The sequence below is a fragment of the Strix uralensis genome, chromosome 4, assembly GCF_047716275.1.
Source record: "Strix uralensis isolate ZFMK-TIS-50842 chromosome 4, bStrUra1, whole genome shotgun sequence".
NCBI classification, from domain to species: Eukaryota; Metazoa; Chordata; class Aves; order Strigiformes; family Strigidae; genus Strix; species Strix uralensis.
Genome location: NC_133975.1, coordinates 85,040,782 through 85,065,345, shown reverse-complemented (window position 1 = coordinate 85,065,345; position 24,564 = coordinate 85,040,782). Strand labels below are relative to the sequence as shown.

General features: G+C 39.8%; 1 protein-coding gene across 6 annotated transcripts in view; it reads right to left on the bottom strand.

Moving 5' to 3' along the window:
* Window positions 1-24,564, bottom strand: part of LIN54 (lin-54 DREAM MuvB core complex component) — a 41,333-nt gene that overhangs the window by 10,138 nt on the left and 6,631 nt on the right. For 2 of the 6 annotated variants that reach the window (XM_074867566.1, XM_074867570.1), the window contains exons 2-8: window positions 14,095-14,822; window positions 8,643-8,763; window positions 5,662-5,807; window positions 3,970-4,125; window positions 1,416-1,632; window positions 601-674; window positions 249-446 (exon numbers count right to left, since the gene is read on the bottom strand). In XM_074867566.1, coding sequence (XP_074723667.1) covers window positions 249-446; window positions 601-674; window positions 1,416-1,632; window positions 3,970-4,125; window positions 5,662-5,807; window positions 8,643-8,763; window positions 14,095-14,787 — 1,605 coding nt within the window. In that variant the 5' untranslated portion in view covers window positions 14,788-14,822. Of the gene's footprint in view, window positions 1-248; window positions 447-600; window positions 675-1,415; window positions 1,633-3,969; window positions 4,126-5,661; window positions 5,808-8,642; window positions 8,764-14,094; window positions 14,823-15,033; window positions 15,156-21,984; window positions 22,064-22,515; window positions 22,675-24,564 lie in introns of those variants that run through there. The other 4 variants (XM_074867567.1, XM_074867568.1, XM_074867569.1 and 1 more) reach the window with 4 other exon arrangements.

The following is a 24,564-nucleotide window of genomic DNA, read 5'->3' as shown; positions in this document are numbered from 1 at the left end:
TGCTTATAGAAACCCTGTGCTATTCTGGTTATAAATTCTATGCTATGCTAAGCAAAAAATCCTGTTAAGAAAATAAAGTTTTAATTGTAACTACAATTTAGTGCTGTCATCATTGTGCCAAGGATCCCTGAAAGAAACTGTGTCCCCTTATTGTCAGGTAACAGGTGGTGAGCACGAACGTTTAAGAGGAAAGCAGTATGTTCCACAACAGCTCTACTTTCTTATTTATCTCTGGGTTAACACCATACCTGTGTGACATACTGAGCTGGAAGGACTGCATAGCCAACGTTTCCTGTACCCGGTGCTGGTGCCAGCACAGTGCCCGGCGGGAGGTTGGTGAGGTTGGGCTGTATCTGTGGCAGTGGAGTGGCTGGCATAATAAGTCTTTGTTGGGGCTGACTAGTAGTAACTATCTGGGAAGTTGGGTTAATCGGTTTGGGCACCACCTGGAGAGAGAAGAGGTTTTTATGAAATCATTGTTTTGTTGATTCTAAATGCACTTTTATTACTAGAACATTTCATTACAGTGCTGAAACCAGACTTTTTTTTCCCCTATCCAGTCAAAATAAGTCAGGAATATGCCTTTCACATTTAGCTCACCTGTTTCACAGTCTGTGCTGGCACTATGGGAACAGACATCCGCACTGGGGTCGCGTTCACCACCACTGGCTTCGCTAGTATCGAGAAACAACATCGCATTAACACACATTATTCCCTCAAAGCCCACAGTTGAGTCCTCCAGACTTTCACATGCACGTAATGCAAAGGTACTTAATACTGTAACTATGCACTGAGATTAACTGACCAAACTCACAGCACGTAACATTTATGTCTAAAGAACACCTTTGTAAACAGGTACTTGGCACAAGATTGTGTGCACATTTCACAGAAATGGCTTAAAAACCATCTTGGGTACACAGCTCCTCTGGACCTGGATTTCCCTTGGCAAGAGGAGAATACAAACCCCACAGCTTAGTTTGAAATCTTTTATTCCATCACAGCTTTGGAAAGCATGGACAGAAACATCTGGTGCTCCTAAAGCATTTTACATGGAAGGATCTTGACGTTGCAGGGGTTTTGGCAATATGTTGGTGGGCTATCCTGGCTTCATACTTTTCATACAGAGGATCTGGGACTTGCTACATGTCACCCACAACACTGGGAAACTAGGGGAAAGCAACCTCAAATGCTTCAAGGATTCAGACTCCACTACAGAGCAATTTGATAACTAGGAGAGTTTCCACATACAAACCAGAGTAACAATAGAATATGAAATTTATAGGAGTCTACCACAAAACCAAGCACATCTGGCGGTCTTGATAGATCTCTTATGTATTCATTTTAATGCTTACAAAACAAAAACATGAAAAAACCCACGAAAAACTTCAGACAGTACATTAAGCACCAGCACTTACCCTGTTGAAGAGGCTGTGTATTTGTACTGGGATTTTGACTGGCTGATTGGGTTGAACTATTGGCTGTTGTGGCTGTAACAAGTCTGACATAATGGAACTTGCTTCCAGGTACCTGAATCTGCTGAACATTGGGTGCAGTTGCCAAGGGAATAATTGTCTTAAATTGAGATGTACCCACTCCTCCTACAGTAATGGTCTGCACTGCTGATTTCACACCCTGTTAAGCCAACACAGAGGGCACAAAGTTACTTGTACAAAGGCAGAAAGAACATCAGCATGTTTTGTTTACTCAATTTGTCAGTGAGCAACTCTTTAATCCATTCATATCCTTGAAAAGCATGTCAGTTATTCCCATTTTTGCTTTCAAAAGTAAAACGGATGCAAAGAGATTAAATGCCTCTCAACAGCTCAGAGCAAACTCAGTTCCATTTTCAATGCTCTATACCAAACACCAGAGTAAACCAATATTTACATGAGTAGGGTCACTCAGTCCACCTCCCCAGATACAATGTCTGTCAAAACCACTTCAGGTGACTACAGAGAACATTGCTCGGTTTGTATTCAAAAAAATCAATCAACAAACCAACCTAGAAATATTCCTACTAATACAACACATGGTAAGAACTTGCAGAACTGTTTGTGCTGGACCGTGGCATGATTTATCTCCGTGTGTAGAGGTATGTCCTGTTAAGACACTTTGCAATTAATACACAGAAATCACTGCGCAGCCCTTGAGAAGGGAACGGAACAGAGTCCATAAACTGATAGCTAAAGATATAAGAAGGAGGGCACAAGCTGAGACACTAAAGAAGCAACAACAATGAAAAGCAGCAAAACAAATTTATTAGGAAAAAAAACAAAAAGGGGAAAGAAAGGGAGTTAGGCAGACCTGTGCTACCTCACAGCTGGAATAATGGTACATCTGGAATTTGCAGGACTTCGTATTTCCAATTTATCTCAAACTACAAACTGGTAACAAGCAAGTATTTATTTTATTTATACACTTCCATAAGTCTACTGGCTTGATAATGATCTCTTTTCCAGTCTCGCTGGCAAACTCAAACCTTGGTTTTCTTTCTCCTTTTTGTCCTTCCATCTAACTTCTTTTGGAGCTCAGCTTTTTATTCTCAGGATTTTTAATTTAAGAATCAATATTAAACGTATCATTGTCCTTGGCATTAAGTTTTAGTATTATATTTGGTTGATAGTATGATGTGGCTTCTTAGAAGACTTTCCCATCTCCCCAGCTTTCAGCAACCTCACAAATGAAATCTCACTTTGTACATATTTCATTAGAAATAAGTTCAGGCTTTTAAAATAAGATGTTTTCTTGGGATTTTTTTTTTAAATATACTGAAACATCAACAACCCGGAGTGATTCAAAATAAGAACTATCTGCAAGCACAGTCACAGCCTAGGTGTTATCACAGGGACACCAGCATGGGCAAAGTTGCCGCTAACACACAAATTAGTGGTTTCCATCCAAGGACAACTGGGAAAATTGTAAAATTCAAGTGACGGCTCTTCTAAGGGCATGTTCTTGATCTGAATGAAGACAGGTGAAACCCTTGTGTTGTGTTAGATAGCTCTGGATCAGAACTCAGTACGCATACCACACAGCCAACTCCGTTTTGTCACTTAGGGTGCTTGAGTTAGAGTGACTTGTCTTTTTGAAACAGTTGTTTAAAGGTTAACTTTTCCAGTTTTACTATGAAAAAAAAAGAAATATTCAAATCATGCTGGTGTCCACATCCCCGTATCAGCATTCCAATTATCACCTGTATCAGTAAGATGAGACTGGCAAAATCTGTCCAAGTCTCTGGTCTCCTTGTTGTACATGCAACCGTGTCCACTCCCTGCTATATTACATCCTCTCTGGTTATTTACACTCATACGCACTCCTTCATGTTTACCAAAACAGACGTCAAGATAGAAAAAGATTCACCCAAGATTACAAAAGAGTAAACTAGTTTGTAAGAATGGTCAGTTTTGTCTTGATATTCATTAATGCAAATTTATCAAAGCTATTATAGAAACCCTGATATTTTTCTAGAAATGGAACACAGGAAAGTAGTAATTTCTAATTCTGTAGGTCTCAAGACCACGGTGTCTTGCGTATGCAGACCTCTACCACAAGAACATGAACTCCACTGTTGCAATCCTCAGAAACACCTGGAAAGCAGTCCTAGCCACTGGCACAGAAACACTGGTAGAAGAGATAGAACAACCCAAAAAACTCATCCTTGTGTCAGAGGGAGCCTTTCAGATTTGGGAGATTCAGTATACAGAGACAAGAACTTGGACCAAGTAGGGCTTTCCAGGTTGGAAAGCTGTTTTCTAAAAGCATGCCCTCGTGTATGGGGTTACAATGGCTTGTACCCCTTGACTGAAGAAGCACATGCTCCTCAGGGCAATGCTTTTGTCAATTCTTAAGCAAGCACTACTACAAGAACACCTTGGGACTGACCACTGCCAATTTGCAGTTCAACACTTCAGTTTCCCTCAAGCGATGAGACAGAGACATGCTAGAAGACAAAGGAAAGTCAGTCTGTACCTGGGCAGTTGTGTGGTTGACTATAGCCTTCCCAGGGGAGGAGGGTGCTGACTGCTGCACTGTGAGGATCTGCTGTCCTAACGCTACATTCAGTGGGACACCCACCGTCTTCTGGGGTGAGTTGGGAGGCTGGGAGGCCACTGACACCACTGTTAGCTGCTTGGCAAAACAAAGAAGCAGTTTAAATGTCTGCGCAGGATAGAAGACCCTGTACATATACATTCTCCTCCTCATGAAAGAACAGTCCTCCACCAGTACAAAGAGTTCTTTCTGTCAACAAGGGTGCTGTATTTAATCACAACTCACGTGGGTCCAACGTGCAACAGCAGCACATAGACACAGTAGAAACTTCAAGGCATTGCTGGTTTCCAGCATCAAAAGGCCCCTGCAGAAAGCTAGCACAGCTTCTGTTTTTTGGTTTGGTTTTTCCGTTTGTTTTTAGGGAAACTAGCCTACCAAAGCCTGAGCATTGTCAGGATGGATTTTCTGAGTAACAGCTTTATAATCGGTACCATGACTATTTCATCAGAAAATGAAATTTTAAAGGAGAGCTGTGGAAAGGCACAACAAAATAATCTCACCTCATACTACTGATTCAGCCAAAGTACAAGAACAAAAGTATTTTTCAAATCTACTTTCCAGATTCCTGTAAAGATCCAGTCTTCTGACTACATTTCTGCAAAGTGCAGTGTTTGAATACTCTATTCTATATATAGTCACACCCTTCCCAGGGTTGGTTTTCTACTTTTTGTTCTAAACTTCATTTGTTATGTTTTAAGAAAACTCCCAATTTTTGAAACTATTTGCTTTTAAAAGATATTTAGAATTACTTATCTACAGTAAATTCAAGATGCCTAAGGAATCTTTTTACCCCACTCATTGTTAGCTTTGCTTCTAGATTTATATTTTGTTTACTTCTTCCTCATGTTGCTTTCCTAATAATTGTCAAACACAAGTCCTTCACTCCATTTGTATAACATTACATACGTAAAGCACAGCCAAACTAAGAGAATTCTTTACTCTTATGCTAGTTTTTATACACGATACTTCGTTTGCATGCACTATGCATCTTGCCTCACCCCTTGACTCTTCCTTTCTCCAGCAACATTTCTCTTCTCAAGACAATTTTATGAAGTCTAAAATACAAGCATCACCATGACGCTCGTCTGCAACACAGCTTACGATGGACGAGTTACCTTTTTATTGCCCTCCTGTGCCAATCTCCAGCTCTGGATTTGTCAAGGACCACTGCAAATCTCATTTACTTCAGACATCATTAGGGAAGACTAAATTATCTATGCGGTAGCAGGCAACAGTTAGTAAGTGCTGACCTATTAACATCATTGAGGTCTCCTCATTAAACAGCCTGATGACATTTTATGAAGGCATTAAAAAAAATACTGTTTGAGCACTTGGCTAAGAGAGAACAGCCGCTCTCGGAATGGATACTTAGGGAATGGCAAGAAATAGCAGGAATAGGAAACTAATGCAGTAATGCTTATTTACTTAAACCACAGTAAGGGAGCCAATTGGAAAAAATCTAGCTTAGGCCGTTACCGCAGAGCATCACGATGCACAGTGGAGCCTCTGCACTGGTGGGATCATAGACAGCTTGCAGCAAAGGCCGAGAGCGCTCCGTTCAGACCACTGTGCAGGAGGGACAGAAGGTTGCAGCTAGAATCAGGTCCTTACCTTATTAGGGGATTTGAGTGGTGAGATCGCTATTTTATTTGGTGTCTGTTGTGTTGTTGTACTCAGAGATGATCCAATGACTCCACTCTCAGAGATCGTTATTGTCTTTGGTGGTGTTCCTGGAGCAGACTGCGAAAGAACCCTACCTACAAAACGAAGATACCATCAGCTCAAGTTATTCTTGTTTATATTAACTTTTAAAGCAATGTTTTCTCTGCATATCCTGCAATTGATCCCTACTTCTGAGAGTGTATTACCTGGTAGGAAGGACATCAGCATTCTTTAAGTTAGATTTATCAACAAAGAAGAAAATAATTGGCATCATTGCAAACAAAAAGACTTGGGCTTAAAAAAGCTAAAATAGACGTTGAGCATTCCATGACATTCAGCTGAAAGTTTTTTAAAGCCAGGACAGCATCCTGAGGCATGCAGCACTCCAATACACCTGCGCTGAGCACAAACACCCAGCTCGCAGTTTCCCAAGAACTCCCTGGGCTGCTGCAATGTACAGAGAAACTGAGCATCTGTGGGGGACTATTTCCTTTTAAAATCTCAGCCATCAGAAACAAGCGGTGTTACAGTGACTAAGAAAAAGGTCTTTGGTCTGTCTATGTTTAACTCTAAGTTTGTTTGGGTTTTTTTTCCTCTGTGTTGGTGGTGGTTTTTTTCACTGCCTAACAGAATATATGTCAATATGGGTGGTGTAACTCCTCAAACTATCTGCTTTTAGAGTAGCAAAAAAGGTTAAACAGCAAAACCAGCAGCTCCAAATCATGAAACTGGTCTTAGGAATATTGCAAAACTCCTAGAGTGGAAAACAGATTTTTTTTTTTTTTTTTTTTTCATACTTCTAAGTTTCTTTCCAAAGAGTGCTTGACCACTGAGCTTTCCTCTGCTGCACTTTGGCTCAGACTCATTTCTGTCATCCATTCTCTTGTACTACATTTATCAAAATAAGAAACAAACACACACCAGAATAACTTTTCCATCCAAAACCAACTAGTGGCATGACAATTAAAGAAACTGGAACTAATAAGAAAAAGCATCATCCTCATGGAAAGCTGCCTTCCTTACACGCTCTAAAATTACCTTCACTTTTGTGCAGCCTAAGTAACAGCGAGCAGCTGCTAAAGCACATTGCAACCTGAAAAATGTCAGAGTCTCTGGGAATTTTACCATCTACAGTATTCAGGGCTTTGAGTTTGTTTTTCCTTGATGACAGCTTTCCCTTTCTCACTACATCCCTTTAGCATCAGCTTCCTAAACAGAAATCTGGCTGCTTGTATTGACAAGTATTCCAAATTTACAACTTCCACCTCAGTTTGCAGAAATTCTCAAGCAATTAAAAATATTTTATCAGATTCATAAAAACAGGCATACAAGATCAAAAGACAACACACAAATGTTACACTTTCCCCCAAGTGGTACCAGCCTCTCAAAGCTGTCAAGCTGTAGTGGCTGTTTGGGATGGCAAGAAGAAAGGCAGATGTTTAAAGAGATTTCCATCTCAATTAGCATCACCTCCCTGTGATTCTTCTCTCACAGGCTTAGGGACAGGTACTACTGATTTTCCAACACATTGATTTAAAAGCTGGAAGTTTGTTTATTTTGTAACATAGCCGCTTGTCAATATTACGTAGGTATGTTTGGATTTGGACATTTCCCTTCATTCTGGAGGCAGCAAACTTAAAAATTCTTGTATTATTTTTTTTGGGGGCTCCTTACTGATCACTGGTTTTCACGTGTTGCCAGATGAAAATGTATGGCAGCTTGAAGTGGATCGTTTCAGGGATTGTAATGTTTTTGAGTTTTTTAATTTTTTAATTTTTTTTGTTTAAAACACAAACAGCTAACTCAAATATTTATAAACATAGTGAAGCAATCTTCTTATTCACGGGCCTGTACATTTGGTAGGGAAATGTTTAAGAAAGAGAAAAAACTGGGGACTGGGATGGGGAATCCATCTTTCACACAAAACATGAGTCAGGCTTCAGGGTGCAGGCAGCCTGACAACTCAAGGAAGAGATTATGTTTCAGTTACGTGCCATTCACTTGTATCTATCAAACTTCCGAATACAGGAGACAGTTGCATTCTTTTTAAAACCAGCTCAAGTCCCAGTTCTGTAAAGGCTTAACAAATTCGCTTAAATATGTGGAAAAGATTTTAGGCCGACTTGGGTTGGTCAATTTGGAAGCAGTTGAAGACATCCTTCAAAGCTCTGAAGATGCCTCTGGTTTCCTACATTTGTCCTTTTGAGATAATTTACATGTCTCCGATGTTACTGGCATAAATGCAATAATCCATCAGTCCCACTTCCATAATAAAAAATGATTACAATGCAAGTTTCTTTAATTTTTTTTGGTTTGTTGTTTTCCTTTTCTTAAAAGGACACAAACATAGATTTGTTTTCCAAAGAGACAAACCATTTCTTATGTGCCCTAATTACTTTCTTAGACTCTTCTGTGATGCTTATTTCTGAAGTAGGTGAGCAACAGAAACAACACAGCCTTATTCACTTTTTTCAATCAAACATTCTTCCTGTTATTTGCATCTATTATATTTAAGTCCAACTATAAGCAGATTAAAGTAATACAAGAGCATGTGCCTCCTTTTTGCCCTGTGTATTTATAGAATGCATCTACAAATACCTTGTATTTATCAAGTAGCCTTTTCTCTAGCTGTGAGGTATTTTTTTTCTCCTCCCCAAAATCCAGACAGTAAAAGCATCTTACAGTAAAAGCTAAATGATCAAACTCTGCAGTCCCAAAGATAATTCTAAACAAGCAAAGTGTAAAGGTACCAACAACTGAATTTATCTGCTTCTATCCACAAAATTTTCTGCTGATATTTTGTTTTCAATTGCTTGAGGTACTTCAACAGAAACTACAGTAAAATCGAGACAGACAAATTTCTACTATCACCATCTCTTTGAACAGCCTTTAAGAAAAAGGTAAAGCAAAACAAGTCAAAGTAGTACAACCTGCAATGACTGGTGACACTTGAGTGGTCTGCCCTGTAACTGCTTTGCTATTGATTGGTTTTGCAAAGATCAGCTTGGTGATCACTGGGCCTGAAGTTGGGGTTCGGGTCTTCTTTGCAATCTGAAAGATGAAGGAAAAAAGATCTAATGTAACTTGAGCATTTTGGATCTAAATTACTGTATTGTTAAGTACATTAGAAAATAAAAAGGGCAATACTCACACACATAATTAGAAGAATAGTTGCTTATCTCGCATTTCACCCCCATTTCTCACTATGGAGAGAACTAGGATATCATCCCTGTCACTTCAGAAAACCAGCCACCAGAGCACGACAGCCAAATCCCTTACAGCTTTTTCGTAAGATATTGCTCTGTGTAAATATACTTCATCTTCAAGATGTGAAATTTCTTATGTGCCATTGGTCTATATAAAAATTAAAATTAAATGCACAACTCTCAATATTTGAAGCTTTAAAAAAGTTTCTTCTTTTTCAGCCAATCATGACAAAACTAGTTCCTTGAGTGATTTGAAAACTACTGCTCTGAAACATCTCTTGACCTATTCTGACATAGCAGCACACTTTTATCCTGCAAATAGGGAAACAGCCTTCTTCAACAGTTCTCAAAAAGTACGTGGACCATCAGTCCCCGAAAGTTTTGGGTACTCACTAGCCAAGAACAATTTAGCTACATCCAGGCACAAGGGAGTCTTTTTTCCTTCCGTGATCCAGTCTCCTGAAACATAACTGGACCAGGAACATGTATGTGCAATCTGATGAGACAGATCACTTGAAATCTTTATAAGCAGGGTTTTATAGTCTTCAAAGTCTTAAACAAGACTCTTTCCCCTTTTCCACACTGACAGAAGTTAACTACCAGGTGCTTTTATCCTAATAGTTTCTATACACCAGCATCCAGCTGGTGAATTGTTCAATTAAGAGGTTGACTTCTTTCAAAGACTATTTTAACCTGCTGACTGCAGAGGCTGCCTGCAGATGCGGACTATCACTAGAATCTTCCCCAAGTCCGAGTGAGCACGCTGTAAGGCACTACTCAAGCCCTTACCACCCACCCAACAGCCAGTTGGTGGGCACCAGCCACCAACTCCATCAATATCAGAGGTGCACCACATGGGCATCCATGTGGGGAGCCACCTCTCAAAGGCACAGAGCCACCTTCGTTACTCAAGCAGCTAACTGGAGAAATCTCACTGAGATGCAAAGATACAGAGATGACAGCTACTTTTAACAGCCTGAGAAAGTTGTGAGTGCTTAAATGAAGCAATTGAGTAGGCTGAATATTATGGTTTCCTAGACAAAACACTATTTATAGAATTTGCTGACTGAAAACACCTCCTTTACAGTGCAGTAATGCCAAAACATTCGAAGTGTTCAGTAGCACATAATGAATTCCCCAGCTGCCCCACAAAGAGCACGTGTGAGGCTGTTTCAGCTCCCAGCTGCACACACACAGCACGGCCAGGGAAGCCAGGGCTTCCCACTGCTATGAAACTGGAGCCCTCCAGCCCCCCACGGAAAGCAAACTCTGACTCTGTGTGCCAGAGCGGTGCCCAGCCAAGGGAAGCTGGCAATGAGCAGGTCTGACACCCAGCAGTGCCCAAAACCAGACCTCATTTAAAGGAAGCCATGTGCTGCTCCATAGTTACTGTACAAGTGTTCCTCAGAGACCTTCCCCTCTTGCAGGTGAAGGTCATTTGCCCAAATATGCTGCACCCAGGCCATGGGTAGCTGCTTTATAGGTGGCATACAACAGTCAAGGCTTAAAATGAAACAGAAGAAAAAAAACCCCACCTCCTCTTTTTGGAGATATATTAACTAAAACCTTGAAACATAAGTTGTTTAAAGAAGGAAGCTTTATTCAAAGCTCAGTTTAGAAATTTAACTTAAAGCCATTTTAACATTTCAAGGATTCAGTTGCCTTAGCACATACACAGCTAACAGATGAGCAGGCATTTTATCAGTAAATTTGTTTGCAAATTAGCACACATTTTAATTTCTCTTAAATTCTCCACATTTCATCTACTTGATTTGAGATTTCTGTTCTGCTGAAATTAATCTTATCCTGCCATAAGGTATTACTGTAACTCAACTGCTATTGCTTTTACTCTCTGAAGCGAGGGCAAAGTCTGGCTTAGAACGTGATCAACATCCAGTAGGAACACACAGCTCTAGACAACAACAGTTGTTTCCCAGTAGCGGTCAATAAATATGCTTAAATGACTTACATGAATACACATAAAATACTACCTTCCCTGTTAACAAGAAATATTTCAGAAAAAAAATGTAAAAATCCCAAAACTATAGCTGGTCAACACAAGTTGCCCTGCTTCCCTCAGACTCAATTTGAAACACCCTCCTCAGATAAATTTCTCCCCGCTTTTTGGGTGAACTGTTGGTCTACAAAGAAGGAGGTCTAACAAACAAATGAACCCCCCCCAAGGCTTAGGAAACATGGCAAAACTCAAATGTGGTTGGTTATAGGTGAGCAACAGATGTTGGTCCCCAAAGTGCTGGCAGAGTACTCCTGCCCGTAGTTGCTGGATTTTGCCATTGGAGCTGATAACCCCAGCCACCTGTGAGAGCCTTCTAGGCAACAGTGGGAAACTCACTACCCATTTCATTAGTGACTGGAGAAGCCAGAGGAAATAATCAAGATGACAGACTGCCTGTTTGATGCTTCAGAAAAAGCAAGCTCTTTGGAGCCCTTGCCATTACTTGTACTAATCACAAGAAGCTTAACATTGTTCCTCTGCCTACGTGGGCTAAGCATGCTCCCTGCAAGTTACTTTGAATTAGACTGCAAAAATATTTCCTGGGGCAACAAGCTTTTCCATAAGAAAATTATTGTATTTAGAAGGACACACCAACCACCTTCCCCCTACAGAAGTAAAGAGATTTATCTGCCAGCATCTTTATTTAAAGGGTCAGTTTGTGTCTTCCTAAGCACTCTCCACTAAACAAGATGAACTAGCAAGTTTCTGAGGCCCAACTTTGCTTTCAGCTGTCAAACTCTGTTCTATTCATACAGAAAAAGGGCACATGCACACCTCGCATTTACTGCTGGACTGCATACCCCCATAGTCAGCTACCACAAAGGAGCTAACATACTACATATACAATCCACTCTCTAGATAAACTCATGGGAGCCTGTCCAGGTAGCCAAGCTCTATGTAATTTTTATTTGATATAGTATGAAAAATCAGGGACTCTAGAAATAGAAGAAGAGAACAGTGTACTTCGGAGGAGATGAAGAAACTGAGCTAGGAATGGGAGCTTGCTCTGAGGTTAGGGAGTGCACAAGGGCACTTTTCCATTATGAGATGAAGTCACAATGATGGCTTCGCAGTTGTCTTGCCGTGGTAGCAATGATGCTATGGACACATAGATTTAACTGCTGAAATGCAGAACCAGTTACCACATCAAGACAAGCTTAGCGACAGCAATGGTGATGTTTCTGGACATCTGGCTGAGAGTCATCTGCAAGGCCAAACTCCTGCTTAACACACTTCGACTAAAGTAGTACACCAGCAGACACAGCGGGGAGCTAGATTCCAAGGAACATTTTGCTCAACTCTATCAATTATGCCTTTTCTCAAGTGCTGAGATTTCAAATGTCACAACTGGATTACAGCAAGGCTAATTGAGTTTCTCTGATGACCTGCAAAGCCCCTATGACAGTGAGAATGTAAGGAGAACTGAAGAGAGCTCTTTGTCAACTAATCTTTTATCAATTCACTTTTCAGTACCAAACTGCTGTGCTGCCTTGCATGTGAAATACTCGGTTCACAAGCCCAGAAAGAGATAAGTTACACAAGACCGTTGGGAGGCAGGGAGGCATTCACAGCTTCCTTTTCTCTTACTGAAAGGTTAAGAGGCTTGTTCAGGATAATGGGGTAAATGCATGACTTCATTTTCTAAGCTAGGGACTCAAGGCATGGGCTGCCTCCTATTCAGGATAGGGTAGACCATGAATTTCTTGCCTAGCCTCATATACCCCTCTGATACCTCACTGATTTCCTACAGGGAAAAGCACTGTCTGGGAAGTGCTAATGTAATTATCTTCCTTGCAGTACCAGGTACTTAGAACCACTAAACGCTGCCTTCTTGCTTTGCATTTCTATTTCCTCCTCTCCTTATAGGAAAAAAGGAATGCCAAGTGTTAACAATTCAATCTGTTGTGCAAATAAAAGCAAAGGTTTAATAAAGAGACCACAACAAAACAAATTTACTCAAACTGCAATTAACTAGATTTACAAATGGATGCAAGTCCGTTTGTAACAGCTTCTATTAAGGAACCTGTAGAATTCCTAATGACAAACGGCAAAGGTCAATTGCCAAGTCACTGTATTTCAGTCATTGAAGGCACAGGTCATCTCATTCAAGAAAAAGCAAATCACAGCTAAGTAATTCTCCTCAGTTTCCAGTATCTGTCCCTTGGCAGTAAGTGACTGAAACCAATTAACAGGAACTGATACACTCTTAAACATTTCTGTTCCGAGTCAAGAGCAAAGGCTTTTTTTGAAAGCTATAATGACAACCATATCATTAATGATCAAGGTACAAAAATCAAAGTCACTTAAGAAAATTGGCATGTTTCAAACAGCTATTATTAAACACATTTTCCACTGGTATGACGTAGCAACAAAAAAGGAGAAAGAAATCAGTGCAGGGATCATCTGCAGCTTTAAAACATCTTGAGAGTAGCTCACATTTGCTTGCCACGAAATACTAGTTGGGAAACTTACCATTCAGCTAAGTTTGTCATTTTTCACGTGCAGCAAATTATTTTTTATAAGCATACTTAAATTTCTCATTTTGTTTAGACTGTAAAATAAACACCCTGCATTGAGTTCTACTTTTCCTTCACTGTCATGAGGTCTTATTTCTGCCTCACTGCCAACTAGCACAAAATCACTCACATTTAGTTCTGCCATATACCAGATGAAAATCAGACCCTTGGGGTCATAACCCAAGTCTTTTCAACACATTTTCAGATCCCAGTAGATTCTCTATGGGTTCAAATATCTTGAGATTCACGCCAGAGATTGGGAACAAGACCTTCAAGCGTCCAGCTTACGATAGCGTCTAGTCTATCAGTATCTATTAACAAGCTTAATTATATTTGAGGCACATAAGATATACCTTTCTGTTCTTTTTGAAATGATGGAAGGTTTTTTTCAGAGAGTTTATTTTAATAGCTCACTTTCTCTGAGGCAAATCCCAAGTTTCTAGACAGTAGCTAGAGGTAAAGGGCATAAAATGGTAAATGCATCCACAGGTGAAAGCATGGGCTAAGAGCAGCGTTGTATTTTTAATCCAAGGAATAAATGCAAAGGCTAAAAGCAACCGTGTGTCAATCAGTGAAGGAAATGGACAACAGTTGAAGCAACAAAATTGTTTTTAAGATGTCTCATCAGTATAACTCACTTTACCTGTACTGTTTTTAATTGCTGGGTCTGCAAAACAGAAGGTTGAGCCGCAGTGTTTATCAGCTGACTTCCTTGTGTCAAAGCTGAGACACCAACAACAGGTTTCACTTCTGACCGACCTCCAATAACAACTTTGATCTGCTGGCCTTGTACCTTGGAGTCTCCACCTTGGGCTTGGGATGTGGCCTTCTGCGCCTGCGGGAGTTGGCTGTGGGGTAACGCTAAAACAATAGGTTGGCCAGACTTGCCCAAAGTTGTCACAATTAGCTTTTGCCCATCCGGTTTAATACTCTGATTGCCTATTTTAATATCGGCGGTCTTGTTCAGAATAATCTGATTGGCTGATATAGTGACAGGGGTCTGAGCACCAAGTTTATGGAGGCCGCTTGGAAAGGTAGGCTTTACTACTGCATTCACATCAGCTTTTGGGGTTGTGGCGTTCACTGTTGCGTCGTCTGAGTGATTGCTGGGTGCCGTAACCGATTCTGTGGCGACTGTGACTGTAGTCGTAGCTGAGGAGTCGCTGGTGGAGCTTATGTTCACTATTTCTTCCAGTTCTGTTTCCATGGGAATAGAATCTCCCATAGGCGATGACACGATAACTGCCTCGATGCTGTCGTCTTCCACCAGAGTTATACCGGTGTCCATTATTTCCTCAGGGAGCAAGTTGTTGACTTCTGCTGAAACCACCTCCATTTTAGCAGTTGTGGCAGTGATGATGGGAGCAGGTACTGCAATAATATTTAAAAAAGTTATTGGCTTCCAAAAAACCATAATTTTCAAAGCTTTATGAATAATATTACCAAATAAGAAAATGTAGCAGCAGAAACTTTTTCATACTGAAGGTATTGTGCATGCACAGAAGGGATATAATGAAAAAAATTGTTATCCAAACCTAACACATTAAGCTAAATTTACTCTCAGTAAGAATTTATATCAAACCTCTTCAACACCACCCACTGAAGTCAAATCAAGGCACTGACTTGCTGCTGATTACCAGTCCACTCTTGACAACACAGTACACAAAGCAGTAGTGTTCCCTCCCAAAGATGCAGGCACCTTGTTCACAGACATTTAAGCTTACTGAAATATAAAGCGAGAGTTAAACAGCTTTAAAAATTCAACAGATGATAATGGCTTTTCTCATACATGTCAACACTGATTAGCAGGCTATCTTGCCTCAAGAGGCTTTTTATCCATACCAGATGTAACAGGTGTTCATTTTTGCCAAATCCTCATTTTAGAAATCTCAGAAAAACAAACAGCTGTCTAGTAACAGGCAGCTCACAGTTAAGTTAACCCTACAAACTCAATCAACAGCCACTGACCAAGCCAAAGTCTTGCCTTTCCAAGATGAACAGATAGTTCCTCTATGCTGGCCGTGAAAAGAGCAGGTCAATATTTTCTTCCTCAATACTCACAAGAAAATATAATTCATGATTAATTTGAAACTTGTCCTAAACACAAAAGAACAAACACGCCATCTGAAAGAAAACAGAATTTTTTAAGCTGACTAGTAAGAGTGACCAATTTATATAAAAAAACCTACAATGAGATTCAAAGCCAGAGTCACTTCCCACTTGAGAAACCTTAAAGACATTGGTGGAAATGGTTACGTCTAGCATTCCCATTAAAACTGTATCACTGTCAGAGGAGGAAAACAGATCAGCTTAATAAGGCTTTTTCCCCACTTCCTGACCCCATCAGCATGCTTGGGCACTGGACAGGCAAGCACACTGTGTGGGTATGTGTACACACTCTCGAGTACTCATTATAAGCTCAAGAGGATGGGATCCTTGGAAATTCAGTTTACTGCTTGCTAGGAAAAGCAGAGCTGAGGTATTTGTACTAAGTGACATTCATAATTATGAAACTGTGCCGCTAAAAACCACTGACCAAATGCTGAGATGACATTGATTCCTCTGAAGTCACTGTGGTTACACTTTGCAAAGCAGCTAACTACAGAAAAACTGCATTTTGCCCACAAGGTAGGAGGATGGGGAAAAAACCTCTGCTATAATTTACCCAGTTTCCATGCCAAGCTTGACCTGCTCCAGCACAGCCTCCTACAGCCTTCCTGATCATGAAGGGTGCCATCCTGATTCCCCTCACCTCCAGGATACAAGCCATACCAAACTGTCACGATACTCAAGAAGCCCGAGCTGTGAAAGAACTTGTTCAGATGACTGATGGTCAAACTCACACAGAGCTCACTTATTGGCAGGCATTTAAAGATACAACGTTATCTGATGTCACTGCCAGAAATACCTCCTTTGGAAAGCATTTCTTCCAAAGTAATGCCAGTACAGCTTGCAGTGATGCCAGTCCTGGTAACCAGTGCTAGACAAAACAGCTTACCCCTAAGGACACATTAGTAATAGTATCATATTGTTGTCTTAAAGTCAAATTGGTTAACTGCATACGAGATTACACAAAAAGATTACACAAAAATAGGATTAGTAAAAGCAGACTGTTTCGGCATATGCTAAGGCCACTAGCTCTCCTGAGTTTTGTTGCTTCATCATCTCCTCAACCACCTCCATGGGCTTGTGTCTTAGATCTTACAACTTTGAACTATTTCAGACAAAAAAAACCCAACAACCACATCATCCTGTTCAATACTGACAAGCACAAGGGGCTTGAATCCAGAAGTTAGACTCCTAAGGTCAACTGTAATCCAAATACTGACTGCCTCCACGTTTGAAAAGGAGGGAATCATCTAAGTCAGACAGTGGAAAAATCACCAGATTCAGTAATGACAAATAATTTTAAATTATTTGCTTCTGGTTTGCATCTGTACATGTTATTCCTGGAAAGAAAGGTCATTCTTAGTATCTTTTAACAGTATTTACATATATTTAAGTAGTTATACTGTTCAACAGTTATTTATATTCTTCATTCTCACACTTGGTTATGTTACAAAGCAGTAAATGGTTATTAAATAGTTGAAATGGTTATTAAATCTAGTTGAAAGGATATTTATATTAAAATGCACAGAGTCAGGGTTTTAAACAGCTTTCTGACTTCAAACAAACCACTTCCAAGTCAGAATGCAGAAGGAATAGAAATACATTACATTGAGTCTGGAGTCAGTAACTGACAAGTTACATTCCGTGGTTACTGGATTAACAGCTTACGGCCACCACACTGGAAGATTTCACAGTTATTAGGTCTCATCATTTTACAGTATTCAGGCTAGTGTCATCAACAACAGCAAGAAAAGAACCACAACACAACCCACTTACTGTATTTCTTCATTGCTTATTGGATATGATTGAAATAGATACATGAAATGCAACAATGAAAGTCTCATCCTAGCTGCTGTCATCAAAGGCAGGTTCAGCATCCCAGCAGATTTTACTTCTGAGTATTTAGCCAGGATTTCTGAACCATTCAGCTGTTCATTTTTTTCTAATGCTTTTACACCAACCACACACTGTTTCCATTTTTCCAGCTCCTCTACTGAAGTGATTTCCAAAAGTAAAAACATGCCAATTTCTTTTAAGATTTTAACAGCTTTGAGATCTTTGGGACAGGGTAGAGAATTATTTTAACTATTTAAGAAGACTTGAAAGTTTCCTTCACTTCAGCAATTATGCTTTGAGTCACTTGATAATGCAAGAGATGTACTGACAACCCCCCCCAAAAGATGCATCAGTAAGTGTTTACACTTATTTAGCTCAAAACTTTAAGAAAAAGATAATCTAAACCAAGGAAGTGGATAAGCACACTATCAGACTGGGAAACTCCACAAAAATTGTAGGATCGGATTACTAAATAAAATAATTTTAGCCTACAAAATAACATCCAGACAACTAAATTGAAAGCTCAAGAAGAAATTAATTTAATGAAGATTTGTTTAGAAAAAGACAGTCCCAGCATAGCTCAGGACACCGGCCCAGACAAACACATATAAAAAACATTAGGGACTAAAGCATATCGTCAGCAAAGACTCGGAGCAGCAACTTTGCAAAATGCTGAGTACTGTTAGGAGGACAGGGACAAAAGCGCAGTTTGAGTGAACCACCTCTGATCATCTTATCCATAGCACAGATTTCTATACTTGATATTCACAAAGAATAATATATATATAAAACACGTCATAAAGGGTAAAGGAGATTTATAAGGAAGAGGATAAAGAATGCCATCACTGTTGGCAAAAATACAGAATGGTGCCTGACAGATACCTGTGAACTTTGATCTGTTTTTTCCTTTTCTGTCACTAGTATGTCTGCAGAATCTATTGAAGAAACTAATACTGTTAAAGTGATGAGATCGATTTTGTCCATACCTTTCTTGATAAAACATGCAAAGCAGCCACACTAAACAGCAAAATCAAGAGAATCAATAAAGCACATTAGCCTGCAAAGAACTAAACAAAATGCACGACATAACGCCTGTACTTTACAGTAACTAATCTTATTACATCTCCAGAAATGCCTCCATTTCACTAAGATAAGAATAGCTAACCTTCCAGTCTGCAACCATGAGCAGTTCGAGTGCAGCACTTACATGAGCACACGTTACAGTATCACCAGTGCAGCTACATACTGCAAGGAAAACTGTTCAGAAATTCCAATTACTTGAAAATAAGGCTGCTGAGACCAACTTTACAGGATGTCCTGGGATGGTACTGCATGTTAGCAAGATCACCACAGTGAAGCAGTGGACCAAGGGACTCATCACCATTGTGGTCCCCTTCCCCTTCTCAGTACAGAACAAGCTGGTGGTGCTCAGCCATGGGAAGATTGTGGTATAACTTGACAGCTTCAAGAACATTGGCCAGACCTGCCTTAAGTCATCGGTAGTGTGAATTTTAAACTAAACTCTGAAGTGTTACTTTCACCAGAATATAGGGAAATAAAATCAGTAACCGTTTTTGCATGAGGACCTATCTCAAAGTGGAAAAAACCCCACCCCAAAATCAAAAGCTTTGTAAATGCTTTAAGTCCAGCATAGCTCCTAAAAATAGCAGGGATTCTCTTGGGATCAGTAAAACTGTTGATGCGTGCTAAGCAAATGCTACCTGAAATCAAGTATCCTTGCCAGATACAGCAACAGGTAGTTCTTTAAAGCTGGGATAGATGCACAAACTTAAGTGTAGCATTATTAAGAGCCAGCAAGGGCAAATAGTTTCAACTTCCTGACTTAGGAACTGCAAAACCCCTTAAAATAAATATGAAGAGGAACAATGAAACACCACAAAAAAATTCCTACCCACAAGAGGTCACCACTAGGGTGACTGTCCAGGAGACAAATCACATGGACATACCTAGCACATGTGAAAGTAGTTACTACATCACTAACCACAAGAAGGTGGAAATATGACCATATATTCATTATTACAATTTTCCTCCTGAGGGATGTAATGCAGAACAGCTTTGCAGCTCCCCAAACCCAGAAAATCACAATCCATGCATTAAGGGACTTAGAAGTGTCTCCACACACCTTTGGTGTTGCAAAAGGCCAAGTCTTTCCCGAAGATCAATAAAGTTAAGATGATGTTATTAGGTTTTAAGAGAATCAAGGCATATGCCTAATAATTTGCGAAGTGTAAGGGAGAACACCAATAGCTGCACCATCTCTCAAGGAATTTATCAAGCTGGGGGGGACAAGGCTGGAAACTAGGGTCAGATGAATGGCAGAAAAGTGATAGTGGACAACATAACAAGGAATTCTTCACTGCAAGTACAATGGACTCTAAGCACAAAGGTGGGGGGAAAGTCCAAAAGAATACAGTATCACCAGTTAGCCAATACAAAAGGGGTAGCAGAGACAAAAATGTGACACCATCACTTCTCTTTCAAATAAAGGTGGAGCAGGAGACTGTCGGCAGGCCATGGCTCAGATTTGATGATTTTAAAACTCAAAAATCCCACAATATTCGTAGGATGTTATATTCATAAAACCAGAATATTTCTCTTAACTAGTAAAGGTTTAAAACCAACTTATTTAATTCCTAAATCCACCCATTAGGACAAAGGCAAGAGCAGGAGGAAGTAGGGGAAATATGGAATGGATCCTTGAAGATATCTCTGAGAAGCATGAGATGCTGTCAGCCACATGCAGTCAGTTTAGGCACTTAAATGCTTTACAAATTTTTCAGCTTCTGCTTATCTGCCCTCTCCAGCAGTGGCGATATGTAAACTCCTGAAGGCTGCAGAGCTGAAAAAATGAATTTTTTTTTGCCTTAACACTTAGAGATTAAGCAGTTTAAAGTTACCCAGCCTCAAGTTGGTAGCTGCAGCAAAAGAGATCCAAGTACGATCCAGTGGGAACGCTGCAGGAGCAATTCATTCACCTGTTCCCATTCCCTTTGCTAACCTTCCAGCTCTTGGGATGGGCGGAAAAAAGAAAAGCATCCTGCAATTATTCAACCATAGAACAGTCACTAAGCTCTCCATGCAGCTATGATTGATGTTATAACACTACAAAATATTGACAATAAGTCAAAAAAAAAGGAACAAAAGATGCTTTGTAGACATGCTGTAAACATCTTTTACTTAAGTTTTCAAAAAATTGTGTCCCCTTGTCTTCAAAACAGAATTTTTTTACCAACATATTGATATGAAATACACTGCCTTCACCACAAAAATCTTTAGCTGACCATACACAAAGCTTTAGAAGCGATGCACGCAACATGACCACATCTTCTTCCTTCACCACAACCGCTGTTACAAATATACTTTAAGACTCAGGTATCCTTTGACCTGTAACTGTTTTCTTCACACCAAAATTAATTCTCACATACAAGGAATCACAGCATGCTGCCACAGAAATTAGATTACACACGTCGAGTACAAAATCAATGTTTACAATCAAACTAACCAAGACCTTAGATATAGCAGAGAACCAAAAATCCTTAGTCAGAGAACCTTTCAGGCAAAATGGAAGCTAGAGAGAAAGAGAAAAAAATGCCACAACTAAGTTTTTGATGAAAGCAGCATGTCATACAAATTGTAAATGGCTGAATTACTTTACACGTACATGTGAGTGCACTGCTTGCTGAAAAAACAGCATTTTAAACCACTCAGATATCTAACTCTGGACTCAACAACCCCCTTTTCATCACAAGAAGAAAATACTACATTGCCAAATGTACCATCAATTACAAAACAAGGTTAGTAAGGAAGAACATTCTAGCCATTGTGAGATACTGAGCAGCGTTACTGAAAAAAACCCAACAAAACTCCAAGCACTTGCCCAGAATCATTAGTATCTAGAAAACTAAACCATTTAAAGGTCAAATTACTCTCCCATGCATGGCTCACAGCTGTTACCTAGCTCTCCCATGCTAGTTAAATGTCCATTAATAGGGGGGTAAAACCATACCATTTTACTAATATTAGTCTGCATTTCAAGCCATGTCTACATTTCAAATTTGCATAGACATCTATCTATCCCATAACCACCAGTTGACACTTTCAGCATTTGCTATTTGTGGCTCACAGCAAGCCGAAAACTTAAGACTTCCATGTCGTTCTGAAGAGGGACCAGGATCAGCAAGCTGATGATAAATTTGCTTCTCAAGAACAACGTAGTGCCCTTTAAGGGTCTAATCCTCACCGGTGTTAATTAAATTCCAGAGCGCACTGAAGAGCAAAGGCATTACTATTATGTGAACACCGCTGGCTGATCTAACACTGCAGTGTTCTGCACAAATAAAACAACATCGATACACATAGATTTTTCAAATCACTGGCATGTCCAGCCTAAGAAGGCAGAACTAGAGAAGTAATGAAGATAGCAATTTATGCTTTGACTACCAACAAATGCACACTGTTGACCACGGAAAGATATTCCATACACATCTGTACGTCCTCCTTTTCTCTTAAAAAGGACAAGCTATCATGGTAAGGTTAAAGTCTTAAACACTGCTTGTTTAGCACACACCTTACTTTTAGCAACTTTCCAGGAAAGAATTGGAAATAACATTCATTGCAGCAAAACACTTCAAAGCAGTTCAGTTTGCTTTCTGTAACTGGAAACAACGTTCTACTTTCAAGCAGAGTTTCGTGCAAACTAAAAATAAAATAGAAATCAAAAATCAGAACATTTCCCTTTACCATGCCCTTGGCTTGCATGCCAGTTTCAGTCATTTTCACAACACACTGTAGCACAAAAGCTGAAAAATAAAACTGCACAGGTGTTATGATCATTAAACACATTCTGAAGGTGTTCACTGCCATGAACAATCCAGTATTTGAGTCTGTAGATTCCAGGGCCTTCACATTTAATGAAGCATTTCTGACCTTATGTTCTATGCAAATTTTGTGGTGAGACCAAAAGAAATAACCCCTAAAATAACTTCAAATTATTTTATTTTCTGCAGTGTTTAGGAGACCAAAACTAAAGCATTAAGAATCTGAAGTTAAAATGAATATATATGTAGTGACCTTAGCATGACTGAAAAAAACCCCCCACCTTAATAGATGTGAAGAACACTTATCACTAGGCCCAAGAAATGCAGGTTTCAGTCTTCTAAATATAGCTTGAAATAAAGGTCTTGCTTTCTAAATTCCAGAAGCCTCTTGAATGTGGGGCTACTGAAGAATTCAGAACACACAGCGATATCACACCAAGAACACTCTTAAAACAAGCTTGAAAACTGCCATCATAGGCTTGATATAGAGTTCCCGGCAGACTTTTAACAGGTGTTATCATACTGGGCACCTTTTAAGGTAAGGCTTGCTGCCAGCAATTTCGGGCGAGAGTGCATATTAGTGCTGTATTTATGAGCAAAGGTTCATCACAACAGAATTGTAACCTACCAATTTTATTGAGACTTTGCAAATCAGGAAGCACAATGATTATGCGGTGCATTACACACATACTTCGGCAGCACTGCTCAGTCAGAAGGTACAATACAAAGTTCATTCTAACTGAAACAAAACCACATGCAACACTGATTTCAGTGGGGTATTTAATTTCCAAAAATATGCTAATATGGCACAGAAAAGCATTTTGTCCAGAAAAGTTAATTTCTTACGCATCTTACAGAATCATATGATTCTTTTCAAAGTCAGGAGAACGCAGAGATAAAACCAGATAAAAATCTAAGAGCATAAACTGCACTGCTTTCAGGCTAGTGCTGTTAAGATTTGGATAGCAGTGAACTATGTTATGGCCACTATTGCTTTTTAAGCTTATCCTAGAAGTTTAAATTGGCTTTCTTCATTTTTTAGTCCAATGGAACATTGAAAGAAAAGCAAGAATAGATCAACAGTTATATTGCAGTGATTCACCAGAAAACATGCTTCTAGCTGCAGATCTCAGTAGCCCTACCAGCCTTAAACATCACAACACTTAAGAAGTACAGAATATATTTACTTGCAGAAGGACTGAGTTGAAGATAAATAGCTTGCCTACAGGCAAACCGTGACATGGTTCAGATGCCAAAACACACTATTACTCCCTCCCCCTTTATCTCTAGATAAAGCACCTCCATATTCCTTTTGGGGAAAACTTATTTAAATAACCAGGATTGTACAATAGCTGACTGGCCTTTGTGTAATTAAATTCCACATTAAGATTTTGAGTTAAGAGATCAATTCAATAGAAGAAGTGGGAATTTCAGTGAAATCTTCATCTCTGCTCCAGAACCATGTGGGCCACTTTAAGCGCAGGCTTCTCAGTCCTCTGAAGTCTCACTTATAACAACAAAAAAGGTTGAAGAGCTTCTGAAACACAAACGGGGAAGTTCCATTAGGTGTACATAAGAAAACCAACAGTTAAGCTTTTCGATAAGCACCTCAAAAAAAAAAAAAAAAAAGTCTTACAGACAAGACTAGCCAGAGACACGCCTTTCAGTGATTAGGACCAGGAGTTACTCTTACAACCTTTGTTTTCAATATCCCAAAAGAAACATGGAGAGACATTTACTGTATCTTACTCTATCCCTGGAGATGCTTTATTCTAGAGAGCATACCAAGGCCACCTGGACGGAAGAGTTCTTTGTATGCACCCCCCGTGCTGCTCAATATATCCCTTTCTGTCCTTACAGGTTACCCTTCCCAGTTTAACTACCATGACAAACATGCTTTACCACCAGTCAGAAAAATCACCACTACACTGTGTGAGTTGAAATGAATGCAGAAGGTTCTTCTCATTCTCAGAATCAGTAAGAGAAGAAACCATTATATTCAAAGCCTTAATTGTGTTTCTCCACGGAAACAGGGGTGTTTTGGTTTTTTTTTTATGTTGCAAGATCACCTAGCTCATAGATTCCCTCTTTACTACATGTAAGACAACTCTGTATACACAAAGGAAGCTTTTGCTAACTGTCAGTTTATAATTTGGGGGATTGGAGATTAAGAGTGTTGATTTATGATGGGATATTGAAGCTGACTGTAGCCTCAGCAGGTTATCTGCTGCGACTCAGCTGTCCCAGTCTACCGCTACACTGTGTTAAAGCGCCACATATCCCCCAGTGAGATAGACACGCCCAAATCAGAGGGTGTCTCAGCACCTCAG